This window comes from Enoplosus armatus, chromosome 8 (assembly GCF_043641665.1).
Source record: "Enoplosus armatus isolate fEnoArm2 chromosome 8, fEnoArm2.hap1, whole genome shotgun sequence".
Classification (NCBI taxonomy): domain Eukaryota; kingdom Metazoa; phylum Chordata; class Actinopteri; order Centrarchiformes; family Enoplosidae; genus Enoplosus; species Enoplosus armatus.
In genome coordinates, this window is record NC_092187.1 from 16,670,472 (window position 1) to 16,693,323 (window position 22,852).

The 22,852-nt window shown below is 39.9% G+C and overlaps 1 protein-coding gene across 1 annotated transcript in view; it reads right to left on the minus strand.

The window, feature by feature from the left end:
• Positions 1-22,852, minus strand: part of slc12a5b (solute carrier family 12 member 5b) — a 34,067-nt gene that overhangs the window by 5,820 nt on the left and 5,395 nt on the right. The window contains exons 2-11 of the mRNA XM_070909844.1: positions 8,297-8,400; positions 8,019-8,159; positions 5,504-5,650; positions 3,469-3,523; positions 3,207-3,337; positions 1,818-2,065; positions 1,520-1,731; positions 1,263-1,430; positions 1,074-1,172; positions 893-950 (exon numbers count right to left, since the gene is read on the minus strand). Of these exons, the coding sequence (XP_070765945.1) occupies positions 893-950; positions 1,074-1,172; positions 1,263-1,430; positions 1,520-1,731; positions 1,818-2,065; positions 3,207-3,337; positions 3,469-3,523; positions 5,504-5,650; positions 8,019-8,159; positions 8,297-8,400 (1,363 nt within the window). The remainder of the gene's footprint in view (positions 1-892; positions 951-1,073; positions 1,173-1,262; positions 1,431-1,519; positions 1,732-1,817; positions 2,066-3,206; positions 3,338-3,468; positions 3,524-5,503; positions 5,651-8,018; positions 8,160-8,296; positions 8,401-22,852) is intronic.

The following is a 22,852-nucleotide window of genomic DNA, read 5'->3' on the forward strand; positions in this document are numbered from 1 at the left end:
TCATTTCTAGCTGCCGATTTTGTCGGCCGAAATGACAACTTTAAGTTTTCTAGCAGATTTTATCAACTGTAGGTAGTGAGCTAATTAAGCTAATGTTAGCTAAGGCTAAAGAATTTGATATGAACAGCCAAAGACACGCCGACATACCATGCTGTTGCTAGCTAGCTAACTAATGAATCTGTGCGGCTAAAATTTAAGATTGATTGATGGGTGGATGCCATGATATTATTGGTTGAAATTGATCGGTTCAAGTTTACCTAAGCTCATGTTTTGTTTTACAGGAGGAAAACATGATTCGATTTTGATATAAGAATATGAAGAAATCTACTTTTTTGCATTTCTTTTGGCATTTATTGTTAAATAGGTGCACAATATGACCTGATCTAAAAGGGATAAAAAGGCATTTTTCATTTAATCTCAACTTTATTGTTACATGATATCGTGCTAAGAGACTGGTGGCTAGAGGTGCATGTCGCAGGCAAAAAGTCAGCATCCTCACCAGCTGACGATCCATGAGGAAGACAAATGAAGAAACTTGTATTGTTCTTGTATTTCAAGAAAAAAAGATAAGACTGTTTACTGTTTAGATTTCATTTCGACTGCTTAGCTTGGACAAGCAAGAGAGAAACCACCATCCAAACTAGTCTATGGAGCATCTCTCTAATTACAGTCCCTTGAACACAACATGCAGAGAACACTTGACAGGCCTGCAGTGCTTAGTTACTGTTGCTAAGCTATGATTGGACAATGGCTGCTTAGGGGAGGGGTTTAGCGAATGGTCAGTGATGTAGTTTGACATGATTTGAATATGGACTTTGATTAAAAAAAACACAAAATAATGATAAAAAGAAAGTTACATGAAATGTACACAAATCTACATAATTAGACTTACTTGTCCCTCAGGACTACTCCTTCTATACAGGCACCAAACAATACCACACAGGACATGTCTGGGGAAAAGCTGTTAAGAAATGTATTGCAGGAAATGTTTGATCCAGGCATTATGATAACATGAATCAATCAGCACTTTCAGATCCACACAGGTTCTGTTATATTGGCTCAGTGAAGGATACACACAGTGGATGTGGTGGTGATGGCTGCAATCGTGCCGATGGGGATCGACTTCTGGGCATCACGCAGGTCTCCAGAGCGGTTGGAGCCTGCCATGATACCTGTGAGGGGAGCAAGATGAGAAAATCAGGAAGTGATTTGTGCTTTTACACCTGAGGACCTCCTCTTCATTGGGCCTATTTGGTACTAACCTGTGACAGATGGGAAGTATATCCCGACGAGCAGGGTGAAGAAGCTGGTGATGTCAGCCAGGACGTAGCGGTTGGTGCTGGTTGGGGGACTGTCTGGATCCGCGTCTGATGCGAGCCCGCGCTTCTCCAGGAACACCCCTTTTTCCAGGTAGTTACCAAACAGGTTCTCTAAAAGCCAGAGCAGCATTTAAATTGGCATGTGAGGTGGATTGATCGTCAGAAAATATTGTCATTTACATTGATAAGGCATCTCTTACCTGCCAGGATGCCACTAGTGACCCCTGGGATGCCCTGTATCTCTGTGACGTTGTTGTTGGAAAAGTATTCGTCACAAGTGGCATTGAGGTTCTCAGAATCACAGAAGGACCTCCACAGTTTGGTGGTGACGGTTTCATTGTCTATTTCGATGACTTTTGCGCAGACGTCATATCCTTTAGAAATAAGTGTTCGATTTCCCAGGAGGCAGACGCTGTAAAGAAAGTCAACAAAGGCATCGCCGTCACATACTCGGATCATCACCAGAGACTTAGACCAGTGAATGAAGGAGTCACTTACGGGAAGACAGGGGGGTCGACGGCAGTCTTGATGACTCCGGCATAAACAGACATGATGGAGAGGATGACACAGGCCAGGAAGACCAGCGCCAGCTTGTTCACATATTTGACCCCCACAAACACCACCAGTGCCATAAAGCTAAGGACGATGGTGCCGTACACCCGCATGTTGTTGAGGAGAGCCACCTCTGCCTCCGGCCCCTCCAGGCCCTCGATCTTGAAGATGGCCGCCTGAGGAATGATATAAATCTGAACGAATGGAAAGATGGAGGGAGAAAGGCGGAGGACAGGAAGGTATGGTGGAGAAGAATGGAAGCACAAAGAATATCAAACACTGTACACTCCCAGAATACAGCATGTTTTTATACATCTCCACATTAATGCAGAGCTGCCACAGTGAGACTAAACATGTTTACAATACTTTGTTTTAATGTGAAAATGTTTTTGTTCTAACTGAAATGTATATGTTGTCAAATGAGAACGTTTGCTGACTATAACATGAAAATCCAAAACAGATTTCCATTTCATCACAATCGAAGTGTAAATGGAAAGTACAATCGCTCTTTAAGAAGGGAAATACAAAACAGAAAGGACGCGGACGATAAAGAAGAAAAACAATGAAATAGAATACAATAAATGAAATAGAAATACGATAAATAAGAAAAAGAAAACAAGGCAGATTCTATTTTTTTCCCCAAAAAACGTTATTATAATATTTAACTGTGAATATACTGTTTGTTTTTCTAAAGGTTTTTCTAAGAGTTTATAAAATATGTAAAATATTGAAAGAAGCAGATTTCTTTAACGCAGTTGTTAATCTCTTGAACTGGGAGAGTTTCAAGCCGATCCAAGCTGTAGAAGTGCTCCAACTGTGAGTTGTGTAGCATTGTCAGTGAAGTGAATGGGACGTCCGCCTGAAAAAGCTCCTCCTACAAGTTATTATCTAATGCTTATAATTATTTAGCCTGCTGTAACTGGAACCCATTTTAAAACCCTCATTTTAATAACAAATCCACAGTCCATGTTGCTTTGTAGAGCAGATGTTTCTGAGATCTTATTTCTTGTTATATTCTGTGTTGTCCGGCCACAGATTAAAGGCAGGACCAGATGTGAGCTAATAGACCTGTTTCATATCTATGGTGTTTTGAGATGTTTTAGCAGGAAGGAATCTGCATCTGTTTCATTTAAGTATCCCTGCAGTCATATCAATGAGCCAGCAGCATACAAAACAACAGGACACTGGAAATTGGTAATTAGTTACACCTGTCCTGTTCTTCCTGCTATGACATGTGACAATGTGTGTGGTGAAAAAGGCCTATATAGACAATGTATAAGGCTGTAAAGAACAAATACAAAACAAATGAGTTATTTGATAATTGAGGCTCCTTACCAGCAGAATTTCAATACATCCAAGAATGTACATGGCACCTGCAAAAGTGGTGCCTAAGTAGAAGCAGATCCCGACCGCTCCACCAAACTCAGGCCCCAGGGAGCGAGAGATCATGTAATATGAACCTCCAGCTGTGAGTCACAAACACACACACACACACACACACACACACACACACACACACACACACACACACACAGAATCAGTGCACTATTATGTCACACACAAACACACTCACACAGCCCCTCAGATATCCTCTCACCTGGTACGACTCCATTTGTTGCAATGGCACTCATGGAGATGGCTGTGAGCATCGTCTGAAGAAAAAAAAAAAAAAAGCAGCACACAACAGAGGAGGGTCACAGGAGTCTGAGAGGCAGCAGGTGGGCATGTCAAATTAAATATGGCTGACAGCGAGGCCTTAATGAACGGAGGGAGCGGGCAGAGAAAAAACATCCAGCAGCACAAGAGCCTGACTCATCTGGTTATGTTGAATTGTTCATCGCAGCGATGACTACATGGCTGGTTAGGCACATACTGCCACTTCAGTGATACTCTCATCTGTAGCCAGAGGCAGAACGAACTGATTACACTTAATGCAAGTACTTAATGCAAGTACAAATACAAGTACTTGAGTTAATAACTACACTTTTAAGGAACTTGAGCTTTTATTCCGCAACTTCACTAAGCAAGATTATACTCAAAAGATCCAATAGAAGCATTTCCTGTACATTTTAGAGTACATTTTCGGATTTAGTTATATTTCTAACCTGTTAACCTCATATGAGTGTAGCCTGAGATGCCCCAGGAGGCCTCTGTGAGTAATTCCCATGTGGAGGCTAACAACCAAAGGAGATCAACTGGAGGAGATCAGGCCAGCCAACTTAAAATCTCTCCTAAAAACACATAGTTTTAGAGTTGCATTTTAATGATGAGCTTTTACTGCATTTGTTCTGTTAAATTGCACTTTATTTGAATCTTATCTTCTTTTATTACACAATACATTTATTGTGTTTCTTTTGTGCTATATAAATACAATTATTATCATTATTTATCTGATTACTGCAGTTACAAGTTAGCTTGCAGATTTTACATTCAACATGAAGTAAACCTATAAAATATTATCAATATTTTTCTTTCCTTCTTTCTGTCATTCTTTGCTTCTTCAACTAATCTGGAGACATAAAACTGACCAGGACGCTCTTGTGAATTCAGGACTTTCTATAATTTCATATTGATTTTTTATATTTGTAATACATTCATGTATAAACATCATGGACACTGTGGACGTCATTCTGCCTAAAGGGTCCATTAAAACTCTCATTGGATACTGACTGAGGATCCAGGTGGAACTTCAGGACCACTTGTAAAGCATTTAATCCACCTCCGGTCAAAACAGGATTTCAACAGGATTTACTTAATGGGCTCTCAGCATCAACAAACCAATTCACAATGGAAGCAGTGTGCAAAATAACTTCACAGAGTAAAAACACACAACAGACCTACAGACCCTGTTCTGGTCGGCAGATTACTCACATCTACCAGGGACTGCCTAAACAAGACAAGGTGAAAGTGGGTCCTATATTTTTAGGAGTACTCAGGGAGAGTTGAGGAGCTATAACACCTGTCTGGGAATATGTGACAAGCTGCTTGACACCTTTTCATTTAATATTCAATACTGCGAGTATTTAATTTTCCACTTTTACTTAATCCCCTCCGGCATGCCAAGAATATTCCTGACGATGCGGGCATTTGACCGGGACGCTCATGCAGACTTTTGTCTTGTTTAACCAAATAAATAAACAAATAAATCAGTAACTTGTTCATGAAAATGTTACTTAAAGTCATCACAGTCAAAGCGTATGAAGACTTTTTCTTTTCTTGCCAAACTTAAAATATGTTATGATTTTTTTTTAAACCTGGTTGTTGACACAACAGCAAAATGACAACAGGGGAAAGGTGGTGGTGGTGGTGGTGGTGGTGGAGGTTGGTTTATTGGCAGACCACCTTTAGCCAGGATTTGTTATGTCACCTTCAGCATCTGTGCAATGAAAATTATGATTACATATTACAAAAGCCTGTACAATGGCCTCTAATGGGATATGTGTGTGCTGAGGAGCCACTTTAGACTGACATAATCTTGTGGATGGATGTTTACAGCTCTACTGTTCTGTATTCAATTTAACAGGCATGTTTTAATGAAATCTGTTTCCTGAGTGGACCACAGCCGTTAGTGACAGAGCTGTCGTGTTACTCAACAAATACACGACAGCAGGGACACCCGCAGTTTCACTCACTGTGGAGCAACACATGAAGACGATTATGAAGGAGCCGAGGACGCCTCCAATCCCGACCATCCAGGTCATCCGCAGGAAGAGGATCACCCCAAAGATGTTCTGGATGCACGGCAAGTACACTCCCATCAGAGTGCCCAGCTGTGGAGCCTGAGGAACACAAACAGGAAAAGTGATTAGTCCAAGATTGTGTGTGTTTTAGTTTTCAGTCTAGCTCATCTTACTTTCCATGTGAATGGATTGAAATAGGGGTTATAATCTGTCAGTAGTGCACTTTGTTGTTCAGTCTCCTTAAATCTATTCTGCCTTTTAAATTCATGAAACGCTTTCATTAGAAAGATAGAGGTTTATTCTTTTCAAACGCAAAGAGATGGTAATCCTGCGGAGGAGAGGCAGACAGGCTCTTTGTTTTGAAATGGCTCTATTTCCTCTAAGTACCCTCTCTGAAGAGAAGTGGGAAGATAAATGTTTGTTCTCCCTCCTCTTTCTTTCTGCCTGTAAATCTGTTTTATCCTCAAAATAATGAGGTTGAGAAATTATTTTTAAATCAGAAAATTAAATTGTCTGGCAGGCAGCATTTTTTAGTATGCATATTAAATATTTACAACATCTATCCATAAATTCAGCATGAATATTTGCCAATGTGTAAAGAAAATAATTGACCCATTGGGCCAAATTAAACTTAAAAAAACCCTAAAATTACAATAATGTTTAAACTACTGTATCTGGTTACAGAGGACAGAAAACACTATCAAAAAGTGACAAAAGAATACACCAGAAAACAAACTTAATTGATCAGATCAATTTCTCAGACTCAGCAGACTTCATTTCTCAAATGACTGCAATCGAGGTCCTCTCTGTGCGCAAACATGCAAACGTGCTGCTGCTTTGCGTGGGTAAAGCTTTACTTTAAGTCCGCCTATCTAGCATTTATAAGCAGTATATAAACACTTAATAAATGGTTTATAACAGACTATAATGGAGTTGTGTGCAACCATATGGACATGTGTGTGTTTATTAAAGTACAGTATGTGTCAACAACTCCTGTGAAGACATATTTTATATTATTACAACTGAAAAAAAACTGTTTACTATATTGTCCACTTCTGGGTGTCCACAGGAGGAGTTATACTTTACAAATACTGTATGTCTGCTTACAGCCACATTACAATGTATTTTAAACCATTTATTAAGTGTTTATAGACTGCTTAAAAATGCTGAACAAGTACAGTGTTACCTTGTTGGATTTTTAAATTGTCCTGTATAGAGATCAAAGCTATGGTGGAGCATATACTCTCACTGTTTTGTTCACATAACCTTTTGTATTGAATAGTTTCTACCAGTTGCATCATATGTCCAGTGACAGAAACTTGAAATGGACCAGTAATTCAAATGTTTTCACAGAGCAGAAAGCGAAAGAGGCAAGAAAGAGACAAAATCATGGTTCACTGAAACAACCGAAAGGCAGAATAATTCAAATATCCACCGTCCATGAGGTCATTACGACCTGTCACTCTCTAAGGGCAGCAGTGATGGCTGAGCTTCAGCTAATGAGCTCACTACCTGGTGTATGCAGGTGTATGATCTCAGGTCACTGCCTCCAGTGCTCTGCATGTGGGAACACAGCCTTACAAACCTCCTGCGTGTTGATCTGACAATAATGTTGTTCTTCATACTACAAGTTTTCCAACAAGTCTTGAACTTTCATACTTTTTCCCTTGTCCGTGCACATTGGAAGTGGGTGAAGTTGTGCAAGAAATCCCTACTCTGCTTCGACAGATCCTCCAGAGCCAGAGCCAGACAGGAAACCAACGTTAACAATAGTAGTGAATAACAGAGAAACACCCACATCAATCCACTGCTCTCATTGTTAATGTTGCCTTTGATGCTCTCCTCAACAGCCTCCTTTGGAACAACCACCCTAAAGGTTAGGGCTTGACATAATGTCACTGCCGTGGTGGTGTGTGGAGTGCTGGTTTTCATTTCAGCCTCTCTACTGGTGTGTTCCTCTTTCCAGTTAGAGGTTGGTTTGTTTGAATCAAATTAAAAGCCGCAGTTCCCACTACTTCAAATAAGGTCAAAACTGCTTGGTTTCTAAGTGCGATGTTGATGGATACTGACTAACGATGTACAGCGGAAATGGAGGAAATCGAATTAAAATTGAGGACAGTGAAAAAAAGAATAGACTGTGGTGTGACCCTCCACTAACAGCGTACAAAACAAAGACATAAAGTAATACATCCTTTGAAGTAAATAACTATTGTTTTGAGAAATTGCCAGGAGTCCCAATGTTGCACACTTTGTATCATTTCCTGTAATGTACATTTTAAAATGACAACAATAACGCAAAGTGTATCATTTATAGTGCTCATACGATTGGTAGATTGCATTGATGTAGCATACCCTGACAAGATCTGAAAAGAATAAATGTAATCTTTGATTTCTTTTCATGATTTCCTTCAGACAAAGCTTCTGGTTCAAAGTGGTGGGGATGAACGGATTGCATGCAGCACTCCACCTTGACAGGTTTCTTCGACGGACGCGCCCCCTCCTCGTTATTCTCGGCCTCTTCGTGCTCTTTGCTGCCCGTCGGCAGGTTGGAGTAGTTGGCCAGACTGCTGAGCAGCGAGGAGACCATTGGACTGGTATCCATCTCCTCCTGCAACACACACACACACACACACACACACAGAAACACACAGTCATATTAGACCTGGAGATCTGGAGCAGTAAGGAGTGGTTTCACATCCTTAATCACAGTTTGTTTTATACTGGGTTTTGGAACACTGTCCTCACCTCGAACAGAGCCATGTTCTTGCCATCATACTGCTGGCTCTTCTCTGCATCACTGGCTGCACTGCTGTTGATGAAAGGACTGCTCTCTTTGGGGTTCCCATCACCTGAAATACAGAAACACAGACCGGCAGATTTAGAGCCGAGCCTTCTTCACTCACAGCTGCACACAGACATTATGAAATTCGGTTTGGGACTAAATTAATAGTAGATGGCTAGTAAATTAAATTAGTGTGTTGAAACTATCCATCATTTGGGATTTAATTCTGAAGAGGGCTGTAAAATATTTACTGGAGCTAAGGAAAACTCAAATTAGATGGACCAGGATGGATTTAGTTTTCTGCTGGAACTCAGGGATTTAATTCAACTTGAAATTAAACATTATTTCTCAACTCAAGGGCTACTTACTGGCCTGTTGTGGAGCTTTTGAATTAGGTCTCGATCACACTGTATGATACAAAAACCTTGTTTACCCAATTATTGTTGTCTGGAAACATAATTGTTCTCTAGTCATGTTTTTTGCACATTTACATTTATATACTGCATGCAAGTCATAGGGAGGAGCAAACAAATCAAAGTCCTGAATCTTGGGTGTGGGATTTGTCTATTTTCTGTTACATATTAGTATATAAACACCTTTTCAGACCACATATCAACAACCCTTGCTAGCATTATCTTATGTACTTGTACTGTACAGTTTACACTCCCAATTTGGGATGACATCTTGCTCTTGCTCCTACGTGGTTTGCATGTATTGTTATTGTAAATCGCTTTGGACAATGTAATGCCAGAAACAGAGAGACAATATCTAATCCACAAAGTAAAAATGATAAAAATGAAGATCTTTTTTAAAGATGTGTGTTTTCGCTTCTCCAGAGTTGAGAGGCAACAACCTCCAGAGAGTTCCAGAAAAAGTGAGTAAGTGGGCCTTGAGAGACACACTCAATGTTGATTTATAATGTGACACCGTGACAGCAGAGATGAGTTCAACCTGCCTTTCTTCCACGTGCGTCCCAGGAGAGACTTTCCTCAGGCTGAAGAATACTAAAGACCTTCTGGAGTTCTTCAGAGCCACTTACCCCACTTCATTTTTATTTCATGATACATTTTTGAATTTCAGCTGCTATGCTAAAGCAAAAACATACTCTGCCTATTTGAGTCCTGCACAGTACTAAATCAGAGTTGCTTGCATCGTCCACATTGGTCAGAATCAAACAACACATCAGCTGCTTGCAGGGTGAACATCCTGTTAATCCCGCCGGGAAACCTCTCCACAGATGGACAAGGCTAAACAAGGTTAACACTCCTCCAACACTGTTGTATGTAAGCTCATAATTATATATATTTTTACCTGCTTTGTGGTTTGTAGACCAGAAGTGCAGAGCGACATTATATAATTCAACAGGATGCAGTTTTACTGAAACTAAATCTATGTAGCACCTCCTGATGTTTCTCTCGTTAAGGTTTCTTATGTTGGCTTTTATACAGGAAAAGTCAGATATCAAATTTAACTCCTTATTTTCCCATTACTTTGTTGTCAACAGAGTACTGTTCTCAACATTTTAAACAGATAAAGCGCATCTTGGTGCTGAGCCTCTGTGTGATCTTAGACAGAAAGAAGCTCCGTGTTTTATTTGGAAAAAAAAAGAACAGCCATGGAAAACCTGATTTCTTTTGCCACTTTAAAAGCTGTAAATGATGATGATAGCAAAAAGTTCCTGTACATCCAGCGGAAACAGAGCAAAATTATCATTCATTTGGATTTTCAGGCCACTGGGCGAATACAAGTCCACCAGCTAGTTGCTAACTGTGTTTGCTGTTTGGTGCAGAGCAGGTCGCATACAGTGGGTATATCAGAGCTTTTCCGATGAAAACTGCTGCCTTCGTCTGGAAATGAAGCTGCTGAGAGAGCCAAAACAGTAAAGCTGTGGGCCGGAAAACCAAAACAACAAGCTGAAAAGACGCAAGAACGCTCTGTAGAGCTGAGGGAACCTGCAGAGGTGGGGGATGATTCTCTGTGGGTCCGTCAATACATTGCACAAAGTCATTTCACTGATCGTAAAAATGAAACCATTGATTAGAGCAGCTTTAACTCTTGTGGTCAGGTTAGTAAGTAAGTAATCATGGCATCTAATATTCAATAGAATTTAATAAAAGCCATGATGACTTACAAACCAAAGCACAAAGAGTTTCATTACAGTTTCTGATTGTAAGCCACTGAAACCGCAGGCAGCCATATCAGTTTAACATAGCCCTCCTTTAATGAGATTAAGTATGCACTGTGAGCACTTCCTCTTTAATCCAAGTCTGACTGTCTTGAATTTATGTTCAAACTTTGAGGCATTTAGACATTTCCTCACCCCTACGAGCTCTCATTACGGGACATCTCTCTGCCTCGGTCCTTGTTACCTATCTCTAAAACAGTGAGTGCAAAAACTAAAAAGAATAAGAATCCAGTACAAAAACGAACAAATTAAAGTTTCACCTCTGCAAATGTAAATGCTCACATTGTCATGGAGTGCAATGGCATTTAGAAGTGTGTACAAGTTGTGAAAAGAGCCACATGAGGGGACGTCCTGCAGCTCCTGCTTGGTGAAAGCAACACAATCAAGTCGTCTCTTTCAATTCCCCAAACAGCAGCAGTATTATACACTAATCTTTAAAGGAGAGTCAGATACCAGCCAAACTGCTCTCACGCAGCACATAATCCTTTGAACGACGGACTGCTCTCCTAAAGACGCATTGCCTGTCAAATTGGATTAGAAAGCATTTCAATTTTATGTTGTTTTTTTGAGTTTGCATGAAGGATTAGGAGCTTTTATCAGCTTTCTATCAATACCTGAACACAACATGCTCAAAACACCTGAACACTATATGCCACTCTCTGGACTTGATGTGAAAAGACCTTTAAAATTACTTAAAAAACAGTGAACCCTTCATTTTAGTTTTTTGTTTCTGCTGCTGCAAATGATATCAGATATATAGATGAAACAACCTCAGACAGCGCAGCAGACAGTTGATATGAGGCCAGTCAAAACTGTATTTTGTGACATTAAGACTCACAGCAGGTCTTTTATTTCTACTCGTAGTTGCAGTTTAGATTATGTTGAAGCCAACCACCTGAGTATTCTGTAATCCACCACGATTTTTAAATCTGCATTTAAAGCTCATTTCAGCTCTTGGCTTAGAGTGAAATCAGCTTTTAAAAAATTGCGATTTGACCATGTTTTACCGAATGCCTTTGTGTGTGTGTGACAGGACTTTCTCTGTGCATGCATAAGTATGTGTGTGTTTGTGACATGTTTTGTATGGTTGTCTTGTTGTTGATGGGGGCAGGTGATTGGCTGAAGGGTGAGGGGGTGGTAACTGTAACTAACATTAAATAAAAGGGTGAAGTGAGAAATTAGATGAAAATAAAAATGATAAAATAACCCTTTAAAATAATGCGGCTGAGTTTTAACGATTTCTTAAGTTTTTTCAATATGTATTGGCTCCTCTATATATTCTACACAATGATTTATTTATGATTTATTTCTTAAATGTTGAACACTCCGCAGCAGAGAAGGCAGATTAGCTGAACCTTCAAACACTTCACAGTCTGGATCTGACGTCTGTATTCTGCCTCCTGACCCTCAAAGAGATGCTAAAACAGTTTCATGTTTCTCACGCAATGAAGCTGCGTGTCAAAGTCAGCGAACAAGCAGTGATGGATTCTTGCTGACGGCCCTGAGATATTACCCATGGATGAGATGGGATGTGAGTGTTGTGTGATAAACACCCTTTATTACACTGCAGAACATGCAGACAACAATAAAAGCTATATTTCCAGAGCTATCAAATCTGTGTATTTTACCCCCCAAGTGTCAACAATAATCATCCATTTACAAGCTGTAGGCAAACATAAAAAAAACACACCTCACTTGTGTATTTCTATCCTCAGATCAGAGAGCACATCCCCCTCCTCATCCTTCACTGCAATCAGCCAGTGACCTTGGAGTGGAACCAAACAACCAGAGGCCTCCCTCGAATTGATCTCCTGATCCACTGCTGCGACAGACAAGGCTACAAAAACCATCAGTCTAATTTTGCCTTGTCATTGTAGTTTCCTTCACACATCGTATCATGTGTATTGTGTTTAGAAATGTGTCAGTAACACTTAATCGTAGGGGTCATGCAGCAACATGTAGACAAAGTAAAACCACAAAGCAATATTCCTGTCTGTCTGTGGTACTTTGGACTACCTGCAGTCCAGGTGAGCCCATGTAGTAATAAAATCAAAGCACAGACAACAGCTCCCCTTTGATTACACAACACACAAGAATCATAGGCCGGGAGATTAAAGAGTTTCGAAAGTAGAGACCTACATAGATAAATTCCTGCAAGTGAAGAGAACTAAGAGGTTTATACGGGTGTGAACAGCACTTCAGATTTATCTGTATTCAGCTGTAAAAGCTTCCGACACCTGAGAACATCCAGAAAACTGTCATGCAAAGTGACCACGCAGAGCTACGTCTGCCACAGCAATGAAAAACCTGAGAGTTAAATTCAAAATATAATCTAGAGGCAGAAATAAACAGTTGAAGGAGCTCATTAAAACACCAGTGAACAGACACAGTGGGTGTATGTGTGGTGGCTGATGTGAACATGTGAAGCAATAACACACATGTGTACGGGTCAGATCAGGACGAGCCGCCCCGTCTGACCCACATTCATCATGTCCGCAGCAAATTACTGCCCCAGGATGAGCTCTTTTGTATTTCTTTGTCTGTGTGTATGCGTGCAATTTCTAAAGCCCCTCTAAAACACAGCATTGCAATATTTTTCAGCCCGTAACTCAGTGTATGCAGGGATGGATGGGTTTATTGACTTATTAAGTCTTAATGAAATGGCACAGTTTAAACCGTAAGTAAATAAGTTCAGCTTTTAAGGGCTCAATGTTTGTTTTATTATATAAATATGAGGTAAATATTGATATATATAATTAAAGAGCACTATTGCATATGTTAAAAAAGTTGCATAAAGCCTTTTGTGGCTCCAGGGGGAGCTCCACGAAATCGGTTAAATTTCCTGAAGTGATCTTGAGCAGGTTGGAGCTGAAGACCACAAGTTTGAAAATGCAATAAATATGGGAATGTGGAGTTAGAAAGAAGTGAGCTTACCAGGCCTCTGTAGACCGCTCCTCACCTTTGCTTGAGGCTAGTGGCTTGAGGTTTATGTTAGCCGCTACTAGCATAATGCATCTGAATCTCTGAACTGAGGGTTCATTAACTGGAGCTCGGCTCTGCCTCTATATTATACTACGACATTTCTGGAGTAGGGGGTTACAGATTTTGGTGAGGAAATCAGTAAGTGGTTGTGTTAGTGAAAAGTTATATTACAGGAAATGATTTGTCCTAAATTTACCCTGAAAACAAAACATTTGAAGAGAAGTTCGAATCGAATGTTCAGTTTTGTGTGTTTGCCACTACTGGATAATCCTTCTGTCTACATCCCAGTTTTAGCCTGGGGACAGACAGCCATGACGTATTGATAAGTGATCGGCTCAGAAAGATGTTTATAATGATGCTGCTGCAGGAGGCAGAGCCGTGACGATGACTTGACCGCAGCATACAGATGAAAGGCAGTGGGCGGTGTAGATTTGTACCCTTGATGTGACATGGCTATTACAAAATGGACAGTTTATACCGGCTTTTAAAAGCTTAATAGGACGCAGGCTCAAGGGGATTATCCAGCAGCTGCTGGAGGCCACAGAGGAAGGCAGAAATTAACTTCTGCATGTGAGAGAACTGCACCAATCAGCTGCACAGCAACCTCACAGTTACATCAACCACACACATACCTCATTCATTTTCACCTCGCCTGCTGTAACTGAGGAATTAAAGCTAATTCCATGAAGTCATTTGTTTAATTTAAATCTATCTCCTCTCTTTCACTGTCGGTGTCGCACACAGCCTGTTTCTGTGTTTCCGTCTCTCTGGCAAATTCTAGTCAGCAGGGGTGACACTGAAATATGATGCTTTCTGCCAAAAAAGCATTGCCATTAAAACCGGAATGAGGACAGAATATTGAGTTTAGCAGTTATGTTTTCTGCAGCAGGAGTTATATTACAAGATTAATTATGTTGTGACTTGGATCTCTGTAAAGCCAGATATATCCACTGTTTGTACAGAACATATGAGTGATAATGAATTTTAACAGTGCCAGACTCTCTTGTCTGTCAATCAGTTGGTCGGTCCACAACTTCAGTCAAGACAGAAATATCTCTTGGATGGCTTGCCATGAAATATTTTTCGACCACCATCATCAGGTCAGAATTTAAATTTGTACAATATTTGGTTTATCACAAAAATACCATCATACCCATCAGCCTCAGCTGTACTTTGCGTGTTCGCTAACATAATATGGTGAACATCAAACATAAGACCTTCTAAACATGAGAATGGTAGCATTGTTGATGTTAGCATTTAGCTCTAATAGTAGATAATAGCAAGCCTGACCTCAATGGTACACTAGTTTCTCATAAACAGAGTCAGAAAAGGACAGACAAATGTTTTCATATTTGTGTTCATATATAGTTTTTGTAGCAAACTGGACTCAATTGTTTTGTCAGCTGCTGTTTTATGTAGGTTTTATTTCCCAACATGAAGGTCTAAATGCTGTTTCAGAGCCTTCACACAGTCAGGAATCAAATTATGGTGCGTAACAGCATCTCTTTTATTTGATTTGTTTCTGTTCGACTACAATGTAAATATATTGCACTGTGATGCTTTGAGCTAAATGCTAACATCAGTATGCTAACATGCTCGCAATGACAATGCTAACATGTTGATATTTGGCGGTTATAACGTTTACCATGGTAACCATTTTAATTTAGGCTGTTAGCATGCTAATGTCTGCTAATTAGCACTAAATGCATAATGTTAGCATGGCTAAAAATAGTGTAATCTATAACATATAGTTAAATGAAATTGTAAAATGTAACTCCCCCATTTTGCTGTAAAGAAAACAGAACAAAAGCACATGACCTCAGTGTCCACAATGGTAGCTACAGCCCTGCTCGTAAACCTTAACTGTGTGTTGAAATAAAATGTACCATTCCCTTTCTTAGGTGATAAAACTGAGGTTACACAGGGTTAAACTTTCACAAAGGGGAGAAGACTCCAGAGAGGTCAGGGTCATGTTCAGTCAGGGTGTCCATGATAAGATAAGGAGGTGGATTGGGCAGGAGGATAGCAGGAAAACATTAACTGTCCTAAATGAAGTTACTGCCTCTTTCTTCTGACAAGATACTATTGACAAATGGATTCCAGCTATTGACAGACTTGCAACGATTAATGGAGTCACAGGCTGCTGATATGAGATGGTATAAGATGTGTGGGGGTCATTAGTCCCGATGCACTTACAGATTACAGATGTACTTTGTGTTTAGTGCTAATTAGCAAATGCTGGCGTGCTAACATGCTACACTAAGATGGTGAACATGGTAAACATTACACCTGTTTAGCATCAGCATGTTAACATTGTCATTATGAATATTTTAGCGTGCTGACGTTAGCATTTCGCTCAAAGTGTGATACGCGTCTTGTCACGAGTCCTTCCAGTTCATAACCTTCTCAGTATTTGGTTTCTACTTTCATGCCAGTTCACTAACTCTCCTGTCATTTCAGATCCCACCTCTCCCTCCTGCCAGCCGTTTCTCACCTGCAGCCCTCAGTATATATACCAGCCCCCTTTCACTTGCTCCCTGATGCAGCATTACCTTGTTCCTCGTCTGCTTGTGTTTGATCCTGTTTGCCTGTTTCCCCGACCACACTTTTCCTGCCTGCCCCTTTTCTGATTTGTTTGCCAATTGGACTGATTACCCTGTACTCTGACCCTTGCCTGCCTTTCCAGTAAACTGAACTTGATTGCATATTGCCTGTCTCGGCGTCGTGCTTTTGGGTTCACGACATCTTCAGAAAAGGTTCCACTTCTCCTCTAACAACATTTTATGTTCGGCAGGAGAAAACACTTTCTTTTGCGCTCTATTGTTTTCCAGACATGCACAACACATGTCAAAACAACCCAGCATCGAATCATATTTAGCTGCACTTTATGCAAATCAGGTGAATGCGGCAGCAACTTGTCAACAGAGCTCGTCATGGTGTATGAAAAATGAAGGCGAAAAGTGCTGAAAATTCAAACCAGCCTCAACACTTCCAGATGTGAAGTGTTTTCGTGTAAAACAAAACAATGTTGTTGGCTCTGAAATCAGTTTAAGCTTCTGCCTCTTCAAAACATATGAGCATGTTTACCAAAGAGAATATCACTCTGGGGAAAATTGGCGTTCCCTGTATAACCCAGCAGCTAATGAGACCACCCTGTTCCTGTTACACATGTTTGAAAGCCAGGAGAGGCTTAGATGTGGCGACAGAGATGCAATATGATAAGCAGCCAACACCCGTATGGTAGTGTATAAATACAGGAACCTACGAACAGCCAATGTTTTGCATTTGGCTCAAATAAACAAAAACGCCATTACATTTCTAAATTAATATCACACATTTTTACACTTGTATAATCTGCTTACTACATCCGCTAAATCCACTGCTGCTTCACCCACATAGTGGAGCACAGCCCACGCAGCAGTAATGAGTTAGAGATGCAAAAGAGTCGCACCCACTGAAGTGTAGACTGCAGCTTTCTACCTTAATGGGACGACTGAACAGTGTGTGTCATGTATGTCCTATTGCAACATTGCCATTAATGACAAATAACAGGGAATGTAATATATAGTTGCTGTTGGGTGACAACTTTGTGATAATTTTCATGAATCTTAATGAAAAAATTTGACATTTGGGGAAATATGCTAAGAGTTAGAGAAGACTGATACCTCTCTAATATCTGTACACTGAATATGAAGCAACTACCATCAGTTGGCTAACTCAGTTTAGCTCTGTCCGAAGGTAACCGCATAAAGTGTAAAAGCAACAAATCGTTGGTTATGTGCCAGACTATTTCTTGGAGCAGTAACTTCCTGGAGTCTCAGCTGGTTGCCAGGCAATGGGTCCAGACTAAGATATTGTTTAAAAAAAATGACAAAAGAGGTAAGACATATTAATTAATGACCTTTAAAGGTGTTGGTAGGCAGATTTTTCATATCACTACATTAGCCAGTTGCTGGTGGTAGCTTCATATTTATCGCACAGATAAGAGAGTGATATCAGTCTTCTCGTCTAACTCTGGGCAAGAAAGCGAATAAATGCTTTTACCAATTTGTCTAAAGTTTCCTTTAACCTGAGGTGAAGGCTCAAATGCTGCATGATTGGAAGGAAACGTAGTTTGATCAAATGCAAAACAAAAGCATTCCTTAGTGACTGCAAGGTCCTCATACCTCAATGATAATGTTGTTTTTTTAACTTTTAAAGTTTAGGAAACTAAAACTACTTGGTTACAGTTCATGTAAATATTGTATTCATGTTTAAAAGATCAGAGTCTTGTTTGCAGTCAGAAGGAAAAGTCTTAATACAAACATCTTTGTTTTGCGGTGGTATAAGAATGTCATGTCAATAGCTGCTGAATAAAAACATATCTGGTTTTGAGCAACCAATGATGTTGATTTTCTGTTGTCAACAGTCTCAAAAGAGAAAACAGCAGTGAAAAAATAGAGCTGTTTTCGGTTTGCTGTTGTTTGTAGTGTTGTTAATTTCTTCTTCATTCCCCAGATGTAGGTGATGATTCGATGATGGAAGGAAACTCCGCTGATACTGACTTTTTACATAATATTCTTTATTTGCTGCATACATGGCAACTTTGTACTACATATCATTGTCTGAAAAGACTACCTTTATGATTAGTATCAAATAATACATATCAGTAGCTTCATGGCAGGAAGTAATAACAAGATTACACTGGACTGAACTGAACTTTACATACTCAGTATGTGCAACACCAAAAGATTCCTAAAAACAACAAACATTACAGATAGTTTGTGTGATTTCTAAACTACTGATTTCATCAGTAGTTTAGAAATCTGCTGAAAGGAGCTGTAACACATGTCCCCTCGGCTTATTTCTTATAGAACCAGCAAAGTCTTTGTAATGAGTGACTCATCTGTACTTTTTGAATGAAAACAAACAAAGCTCCTATGTATTCTCCACATTTCCCCCAACAAGGGAACATCACAGCTGATTCATCCACAGCTAGATGCACTCAAGGGTGCATGGAGGTCAATAAGAGTGATTTCACCATGTGATGTAAAGGAAAGGGACCTGCACCATTTACTGGATTGCTTTCCCTCACATGGCATGTATACAATAAACAGGTAAGATAAAGGCAGATAAAGGCAAAACGCTAATATGGCAATGTGAGAGTCAAATGAAAAGTTTCTGTAGATGCACGTAAGGGTGATAAAGTAGTGATGAAGATGAGTAAACTCATGGATGGGAGAAGAGAAAGACAGACAGGTGTTTATTCTGAGCTGTAGAATAACAAGAAAAACGTCCTGCAAGCAGGAATGCAGCAGCAGGAAGTTTGGACATTTCATAGAGGAAAAAGAAATTCTTACACTTGTCACTATACATTTACCTCATGTGTTCCTGCTATTTTACAAAGTGCTGTACTATAGGTTACACATTTCTAATAAATGTTCCTGTTTACTTTGTACTCTACAGTCAGTCGTCCTGATTTAATCACAGATCTGTCGATGTTGTGTTTTCATATTAGACAAGCTGCTACTAAAGGATATGGCTGGCAAAATGTTTTTGTTTTGTTAGTTGTTGTGAACAAATCTCATGCAAAGACTAAATTCAGCAATGCATTAGTCCTTGTCTCAAAACATGCCGACTTCCCCACCCTGTCTGTGGCTCTCAGCCTCAAGCCTACTGGCTCCTACTGACTTAAATCCTTAAAAATGTATCACAATTATATTCTTCCATTTTAAAATAAAGGCTACATAATTTCCTAAAACAGCTGAACATGTTGACTGAATAAACCTCAGTTTCAGCATTAACTTCGGCTTTAACAACATTAACAATGGACAATGTGAATAAAGTGAAACTATTAAGTATATTTGCACACTGATGACAGGCTGAGAAGAAACAGCGATGCTCTCTGTTTCCCCCACAGACCGGGTGATGCGACTGGACAGCTGAAAAGCGATGAGCAAGGAAGGATTAGACCACACTGTATTTAATAATCTCCAATCGGAGATGACTGGGTGGGAGAGATGTTGTAGCTCAGTGGGAAAGATTAGAGGAAAGCTCTATCACTATTCCCAACTTGTCTTTCGCCAGGTCAGTCGCTCTGCTCCTGGATCTCAAAGTGTCGGCCTCTGTAGAGTGATCGTGGTCTTAGTAAAGCCATCAAAGCCCCAGTGAGTCATATGACTGTGAAGTGCCTCAGAGAGTAGGTGTCACAGGGGAGCACAAGAAAGACATGATAGTTTCATATCTTAATGTGAGACAATAAAGAAATAGAGCAAAATGGTTGTTTGTCCAAATGTTTAAAATGAAAACAACCACTCAAGCAGGAGGTCTGCCTTGGCTGCAAAAAGTTAGGTTTGCACAGCGTATGATCTTTGCCTAATCTTAAAGCTGATATTATCATTTTTGAATTATCAATAGATCAAATGACTTTGTGTAATGTGAAAGGTGTTGCTCGTAGTGACAAACCCACAGATAATCATCAGCCGACTCTGCAAATCCCCTCATCTCTACAGAGCTTTATAGCTTCTATTAACTCATTGGTTTGGTTTTAAGGCCACAACTTTACTGTTTTGGTTCACTTTCATTGCTCTCATATTGTTGTTTTCATCCGCAGCAGGTAAAACACACTTTACGTTACCTGCTGAACATAGTGGTGTATTTTGCAGCTATAGAGCCAGATATTTCTCTCTGGAGTTGTTGGATACCAAAACAGATCTATAAGTAGAGTGAATATTGGACTTTCATTTATCAGGTGGTCAGAAACACGACTCCAAATGAATGCTAATGTTGCTCAGTATCTGCTGGATGTGTGAATAAGCAACTGTTTGCTAACACATTCACCATATCAACTTCAAAAGTTGATAATATGTCTGTGTTATTCTTACAGCTTGTTATGTTGCCCTCATGTGGCCAAAAAGTTCATGTTTCGGGAACTTCCAGGAAAACAGTTCAGTCAGTGGTGACCTCAATGCTGCATATTTTTCTGGAAGGAAACTGATGTCACACAAATTGACAAGTATAATTTACTTTCAACCAAAATGACTGAAATAGAGGTAAATAAAGGCCCCTCAATATGATGACACATGTTAACGTTACTGCATGCAGTGTAAACGGTGCAGTGATGTTACTATAAGAAGACATGAATGTGATGTAGGTGGGTTTATTTTGAAAAATGGATCACATACATACATTAAGCACATTGAAATGGATCAATCTATACAAATGTGCACAAGATGTAAAGACCCCCTTAATCCAACTTCGACATTGTGACCTACTCACTCTATATGGATTAAAGTCAGTGTCTGACACTCTCTTCAGTTCAGTTCAGTAACTGAAGAGGCGGGACAACAAGTCAGAGGATTACTGATAAACACTGACTCGTGACTTATCTTCCTGTTACTCATCGTACCACCCCCCTGCCCCCCGTCACTACCTGGAGGTAAAAGTCTGACATGTCAAAACTATATCAGTATTGTTAGTGCATTTTCTGTTCTGAGCCAGTTTATTAATGCTATAAATCAGCCGAGGATACATCAGTGAAATTACAAGCAATATTAAAATCCTTCATATGGCATTAAGAGGGCAGCTTTACATAATGCAGCACTGCTCTGCGATGAGATAATACCTGATGCACATTTACATGACAGCTCATGACCACCACAACAAACACAAACTGGACAGTTAGCCTGTCTGTTTCAACTGGGCTACAGTCCTGTGGGCTACACACACACACACACACACACACACACACACACAAACAACGTCTAATGTATTTCTGTATTTTAAAATTTTGTTTGTAAAAAAATGTTAGCTTTTAATAACTTCTGCTGTTTCCCTGACTAATTTCCTGTTTATTACAGTACGATCATAATAATGATGCTTCTGCTTCTGTTACTATGGTTACTAATGGTTAATACTAATAATGTGATAAAATTGTAACGGGTGAATTTTCTGTCGTTTAGCCTACAGCTATGACCCTGGCAAGGACGATGTATCCTCGTCTGTTTTATAGAAGAAGGAGTTTTGTCTGTGCGTCATTCATCCATCTATGCTGATGTGTCAGGTGACCCTTCTCTCTCAGTGAAATTACAATGGTGGACACTCTGCATTAACGTATGGGCAATCAGACAAATTGATTCGGATTCAAACACCAGTGGATGAGCTAACGACATCTGGCAAGCAGATTAAGTCCATCTCAGTGGGATGTGGTTGTGTTATGGAGGGCGGGAGGTGCGCACATATCTGACTAACAAAGCAATAGTTTGACATTTTGGGAAATACGCTTATTTGACAAAAACTTGCAGAGAGTTAGATGAGAAGGTGGATACCACTCTCATGCTAAATATGAAGCTACAGCCAGGAGAGAGTTAGCTCAGCTTAGCACAAAGACTGGAAACGGGGGGTAACCAAATCTGCCGACCACCACCTTGAAAGCTTAATTATCATGTTGTATCTTGTTTGCTTAATGTACTTGATGTTTACGTTACAAGCCAATTTTTGTACGGCTTAAACAAATGAGACAGATAATTAGTGAGCTTTAGAGTTTCTGGTAGTCCATTTTTTTTGCCTTTGGAGTGAGCCAGGCTAGCTGTTCGCTTTTTAACGTCCTTGTGCTAAGCTAAGCTAACCAGCTGCTGGCTCTAACCTCGTATTTACCGTACAGATATGAGAGTGGTATCGATCTTCTCATCTAACTCTCGGCAAGAATCAGCAAATCAGCATATTCCCCCAAAATGTTGGAGTACTCCTTTAAGTACAATGAATTGATTTGTTCCCTGTCTGCTTTGCTCTGTCAGCCATTAATCATTCACCTGAGAGAGGGAGAGCAGAAGTGACTCTGCTGACTGAGGAGCAATTTAGTTAAAACAATCCTGTTGGAAGTAATTCATTTCAATAACGTGCTCTGACTGATAAAAGCAACGGGTGTCTCCTGTAAGGCAGTTATTCCTAACCTGGGGGTCGGGACTCCCGCTAAGGGTCACAAGATAAATATTTTTTAGACTTTCCTATAATATTTGAATTTATTCTTCTAAATTTCTGGACAACTTTACATCTTCAGGCCTATTCAAGTAAAACCAAATAAATATCAAAACAAAGCAAAGTTGGTCAGTCCACCACGTCAGTACAGACTGAAAAATCTCTACAAAGATTTGATGGATTGACATGAAATTTGGCACAGACATTCATGTTCCCCTCAGGATGAATTGCAATAACTTTGATCCTGTGACTTTTCATCTAGCGCCATCATCAGGTCAAAAGTTGTTATTTGTCCAATACTTTGTTTTATGACCAAATACCTGCAAAATTGATGACATTCCCATCATCCTCAGCTGTATTTTGTATTTAGTGCTAATGCTAAGATGGTGAACATGAT